The sequence below is a fragment of the Miscanthus floridulus genome, chromosome 5 (assembly GCF_019320115.1).
Source record: "Miscanthus floridulus cultivar M001 chromosome 5, ASM1932011v1, whole genome shotgun sequence".
Taxonomy (NCBI): domain Eukaryota; kingdom Viridiplantae; phylum Streptophyta; class Magnoliopsida; order Poales; family Poaceae; genus Miscanthus; species Miscanthus floridulus.
In genome coordinates, this window is record NC_089584.1 from 111,757,718 (window position 1) to 111,763,418 (window position 5,701).

Genomic DNA, 5,701 nt, shown 5'->3' on the forward strand with positions numbered 1-5,701 from the left:
TGAGGGGTGTCCCATCGTAGGTACTGTTCAACCGGGGCGCACACATACCACTGTAAACAGTGCCAACCTCTTTTTTCCCCTCCACCGTTCACTGTTGCCCGCGCGAAGCGCGGGGTTACATGCTAGTTCTGAATACTTTTGGGTCCATCCACCCCGAGTTCAGAGTCTGAATCGTAGCCGTCCGCACCCTAACCCTGGATTCGATCTGTGACGCGCTATAAATCCTGTCCCGCACCACGCTTCGCACCAATCTACTCAAGGGACGATCCATCAGAGACAACAAAGCGTATGGCGTTCTACAACCGCTGCACCACCCCCTGCGTGAACGTGATCGTGATCCGCACACCGCGCGCAGGATGTCGCAGCAGCAGATAGGTAGCAGTGGCGCCCCGCCGATGTGCGCCGCGGGCTGCGGTTTCTTCGGGAGCCCAGCGCCCCTCGGCATGTGCTCCGTCTACTACAAGAAGCACTGCTGCACCATGACGGACGGTCCAGGCGCCTCCTCCGCTGCCACGGCGTTCGATCCCGTGGTCGCGCGATCCACCCCTACCGCGGTGACCCCCGAGCCCAGCGCCGCCGGTTCCGCCGCGGCGGCTAAGCCAGCGGTGGCGGCCGCGCCCGCGCCCGCCGCCAGCGTCTGTTTGTTGGCTCCTCCTGCTAAAGGCGCCGCATCGGAAGCCGCCGCTGTGTCGCCGCCCCCCGCGCCCGAGGCGGCGGCCAAGAAGAAGGCGCCGCCGGGCCTGTGCGCGGCGTGCTGCAAGAAGGTGGGGCTCACGGGGTTCGTGTGCCGATGCGGGAAGACGTTATGCGGGAGCCACCGGTACGCGGAGGAGCACGGCTGCAGCTTCGACTTCAAGGGCGCCAGCCGTGACGCCATCGCCCGCGCCAACCCGGTCATCAAGGCGGAGAAGCTGACTGGCAAGATCTGATCGGCGGCTCAGCGCCCACGTACGCATCTTCCTTCACGGAGTTCGTCGTCGTAGGTTTTGTAGCCAGGTCGTGGCTTCTGCATCTCTGTCTCTGTAATGGATCAGATGGATGTCCATGTGTAGGCGCCTCATGCATGCTGTTCAGATCATCAGATGTCATCCGTGTAACCTATTTGATCGTCGTCATCAAGAACACAAGTATATGCATATATATGAATTTGTTTTCTTCTCCTTTCCGTCCAATCAAAGATGGCATGGGCTTTCTCACTCTGTATTTTGTTCATTTTCATTGCCAAATTTTAGTCGTGAACGATTAGTTTTTTTCCTTTGCGAATATGAATGGTTGGTTCTTGATTCCCTGTGAGCATGCCTTCTTGCAAGTGCTTAATACGGACCTAAAAAAGTGCTTAATACGTGAGGAACCATGGCCCCTCTGAGGTGTGCAGCAGGGCCCGGCTGTGAGCAAGAGCAAGCCGCCCGAGCTGCCCGGCCGGTCGAGTAGGCCGAGCAAAGTCATCATCAATCAGGTGAGTTCGAGTAACCAAGTGTCTACTCAATGGTTCAAACGTCAAACGCACGCACACAGCTGTAGGCGTCTCACATTTTTCCATCTGTTACGAGTCCTACTACTCCACACTTCATCACACACTAGATGATTCTGAATTTCTGACGGCTGAAAATGGTAACAATTCCTGTTTTTATTCTCTATTGGTTTCCTATGAAACAGGTGCGGCGGTGTTTTCACTTGGTCTCGTTTCTTGAGTCTGTGGCAGCTCGACGTTTCCTCCCCGCACCCGTATTCTCTCCTCTGCTAGCGTAGCCTGCACAAAATGTTCCAGAACATGGGAACAAGAGCAGAAAAAGAATAGCAGAAAAATAATGTTGCAGAATATGGGAACAAAAGCAGAAAAGAAGATGATGAAGAGGTAGTTACTAGATACTCCAGCTGGAGTAGTACTGTACCTCTTTCTGCCATTTGGTTCTGCTGAGGATTACAAACAGAATCACAGTCTGTAACACCGTTCCGATCAACACGCCCACCCAAATCCCCTGCAGCACATACAAGATCAGCAAATTGCCTTTGAGGAAGGAAGGCCATCAAATACGGAGCAACATCGCATCTTCCAGGCCTGTCTTACTGTTGCATTGAGCTTCAGCTTGAAGCCAAACACAGCTGCGAGGGGCAGGCCGACGAGGTAGTAGCTGCCGATGTTAACGAACGCGACTAAGGACTGCCACCCGGCACCGATCGCCACGCCTACAACAAACACCAACGGCTTTGAGCATGAGCATGAAAACAACCAGCTGCGTGCATACTGCATCGTCAGTGTTTTCTCTGAAAAATCAGGAATTGCGCAATGCAGATTCTAGTACCTGACAACACCGGCTGGATGCTGTTGAGGAATATGGTGGCGGCCAGGAGGTACCCCAGCTTGGCAGTCGCCCTGACGACCACGTCGTCGCCCGTGAAAAGCCGAGGCATCTGCTTCCTCGCCGCCAGAGCAACGGCCGTGAAGATCACCCCGATGGCGGCCGATGTGGCGGTGGCAACGACGACGGAGAATTTGGCCGCCTTTGGATGGTTGGCGCCAAGCTCGTTGGACACGCGAACACTGACGTACGGGGAACGAAACGGAAAGGAAGAGCTACGTATGTCAGTGGCCAGTATTGCCAACAATTGAGAGCTCAAAGATCTCTTTTTATTTCAGAAATATATATATACATGAAAGGTGCCGAAAAGCAAAACAGTATTGGACGTTACCTTACTGCAGCATTGAATCCAACAGCAACCATCAGTGTCCAAAGCTGATAGTTCATGCTGTTACAGCAATAAAAAAAAAAGAATTATTATTGAATCATCACGATTTCAGGGGCCACACAGGCCTGCCAACGTGTTCTCTGTGAAATGCAGAGTCAGATGCTGTTAGAAAGATGATCGAACTGAAACAAATGGCACTTACCATATGGAGATCGCATCAACTTGAATCTCTGGGTTCTTAAGGCATCCAACCAGAATGAGCACTGCCGTATAATACCACATCTCTAGGCTGCACCAACCAGATATATTATATATGTCAATCAGTAATATATATTCCCCGACGCAGCGATTAGTGAACTCAATCAATCAAGAAGGAAAAAGAAGACGGCGTGTATACGAACCACAGCATGACAGCCGAGGCGATGGAGAGCCTGACGAAGCCGCCGAGGCTGGCAAACGCCTTGCGCGAGAACCCTGTCCATGCCCCGGGGAAGGAGCCGCCGACGAGGTACACGAACTGCGCCACGTTGACGAGCCACCAGGAGACGTCGCCCACGACGGCGGCGCCGACCAGGCCGCGGCCGAGCCTGGCCACGACGAGCCAGTTGAGCAGCGCGTGCACGGCCAGCACGGCGCCCGAGATGGCCGTCATGATCCACACCCTGTTCTGCGCCTGGTAGAACTTCTGCATGGGGAAGTTGACGGCGTACGCGAACAGCTGCGGCACGCACCAGCGCGCGTACCGCCCCGACACCGCCGAGATGTCCGCGGACTGCCGGAGCAGGCGGAGGATCGGGGACGTGAAGATGTAGAGCGGGAGCAGGACGATGGAGGTGGCGAGGCAGATGATCCAGGACCGCTGCATGTAGACGCCCAGCATCTGGAGCTGCCCGGCGCCCACGGCCTGCCCGCACAGCGTCTCCAGGGCGCTCCCCATACCAAGCTGCATGCGATCGATGGGCACGCAGAGAGAAAGAAAAACCAGCGATCAGTCACATAGGCAGCGATATGCTACGCCGTAAGACTTAAGACGACGACGAGATTGGTGGCTTTTGATTACCAGGAGGCCGAAGGCGAGGCCCTCGACGACGACGTTGACGATGGAGACAGCGGCGAGCTCGACCTTGCCGATGTGGCCGACGAAGGCCGTGGTGACGAAGCCAAGCAGGAACTGGAAGATTCTGGTGAGGACATGCTACCCATTCAACAGCAAGTACCCTGCTAGATCCATGCGGGATCTTATGGTCTAACAATGGTACCGGAGCACATGTTTTTCTACGGTTCTTAGATCTAGAACGGGTGAACGATAAGAAACAGAGAAGACCCATTCAGATCTGAGAAAATAAAGGGTCTCAGATCTCAAAGCCAAAACCAAACCCGTGAATCAGTCACGGGAAAGATGAACAGTGAAATCCTAACCCGAAACCTAATAAACCCTAACCCTAATCCCAATCGGTGAAACCCAAGAATAGATCCGGAAGGGGAGGAAGGGGAAGGGAAAGAGGCTTACCTTGCCGCTGCCATCACCGCCGTCGTGCGGGAAGCACTGCTTCACTGGTGCGCAAAAAGAAAGCGCCGCTACCGCTCAGGCACGGCCTCCACGGGCGCGGTAGGGCACCGCCGCCAGGCCGCTCGACAGCGACGCGCTCACCCGTTGGGGAGCGCGCACGCCGGCAAGGGGGCGGGCGACGGCGCCATGCTCCACCGTCTCTCGGTCGCTCGCTAAGGCTACGCTGAGGGGAGGAGAAAGGAGCGCGGTGAAGAGAAAGAGAGGAGGAAGGAGGGCCGGACTTCATCCGGTGGCCTTCTTCCTCACCGGCGCCGACGGCCACCGTGGTCGCCGTCGCTGACGCCAGCTCGGCGTGAGAGAGCGTAGAAAGAGAAAGGGAAAAAAGAAATGGCGTTAGGGTTTGAGTGGAGCCGCTGCCGTCGCGGTTTTGATCGAGTGACTCGCGCGGACGACCGTTGGATCCGAATGAGCGGCCGAGATCGACCGGACCAAAGGCCGGCCCAAGCGGGCGCGAGCGGCCGCGCGGCTTTGCCGGCCCAGGCCCAGGTTGCGACCTGGGTGCGGGCAACGCGCGTGCAAGGGAGTTGGGCCGGGCCGTTTTGCCGGCTGGGCCGAAGGAACAGTGCTGAAATGAATCAGTTTTTGTTTTTCTTTTTCTAGTAAAAGTTTTATTTTCTGGAAATTGATTAATGGCTTAAAGAAAATAGAAAAGAGATTTGTCCTGTGGGCAAAATTCATTAAATTGAATTATTTTTCCGCTGCGTATTTAAAGATGTTATTTTCATTATTAAATTCGAACCAACGGGAGAATTTAATTTTGAAAATGGATATGTTTTTAATTGATTATAATATTGTTATTATTCTGACAAACGTTGATTAATGACAATATTATGATGTTATTTATGATGAGTTTTGTCATGCATTAATTCTATTTCTGCCCAACGGTGATGTAAAATTAGTGTAGAGGACAATTGTATGTTTTAATTTTGATCAACGTTGGAACTAAGGCATGCAATTGTTATTATTATGTTTATGTTCTCACTCTATATGAATTATGTTTTTAGACAGATATAACTTAATGGGTTGTATCAAAGAGATCCCCACTCTCAAAGGTGATAACTACACGGAGTGGAAGAAAAAGATTGACCTGGCCTTCATTTTGGCTGAGGTGGACTGGGTAGTCACCTCACCATGTCCCACTGAGCCTGTGGCACTGGTGAGGGAGACAAACGAGGCTGATGCCGCTTGGGCAACAAGAGAGAGGGATTTTACATCTCAAAGGATGTCCTATGACCTTGAGCATAGGAAGTGGATCACTGCCAACAAGAAATGTATGGTTGTGATAAAGAACACGATTGAGCCTGCAATTGTGGGCTCAATCACAGAGTGTGACACCGTCACCGAGTACCTCGAAAGAATAAAGAGTCAGTTCACTGGCTCTTCAAAGACATATACTACCCAGCCGATAAAGCAGCGGGTGACAGAGATGTACTCTAGAACTGG

The 5,701-nt window shown here is 53.3% G+C and overlaps 2 protein-coding genes across 2 annotated transcripts; one reads left to right on the plus strand and one right to left on the minus strand.

Moving 5' to 3' along the window:
- The first annotated feature begins 285 nt into the window (after positions 1-285).
- On the plus strand, positions 286-1,159 carry LOC136453051 (zinc finger A20 and AN1 domain-containing stress-associated protein 3-like). The gene has a single exon (XM_066453629.1). The coding sequence runs from the start codon at positions 357-359 to the stop codon at positions 927-929; it is 573 nt and encodes a 190-aa protein (XP_066309726.1). The 5' UTR covers positions 286-356; the 3' UTR covers positions 930-1,159.
- A 310-nt stretch (positions 1,160-1,469) lies between these two features.
- Positions 1,470-3,874, minus strand: LOC136453052 (protein DETOXIFICATION 33-like). Its single transcript, XM_066453630.1, has 8 exons — positions 3,749-3,874; positions 3,090-3,631; positions 2,891-2,977; positions 2,692-2,748; positions 2,304-2,542; positions 2,069-2,187; positions 1,893-1,979; positions 1,470-1,750 (listed from the first exon to the last, which is right to left on the minus strand). Exons 2-8 carry the CDS (start codon positions 3,623-3,625, stop codon positions 1,646-1,648), a joined length of 1,230 nt encoding a protein of 409 aa, XP_066309727.1. The 5' UTR covers positions 3,626-3,631; positions 3,749-3,874; the 3' UTR covers positions 1,470-1,645.
- Positions 3,875-5,701: the final 1,827 nt, after the last annotated feature.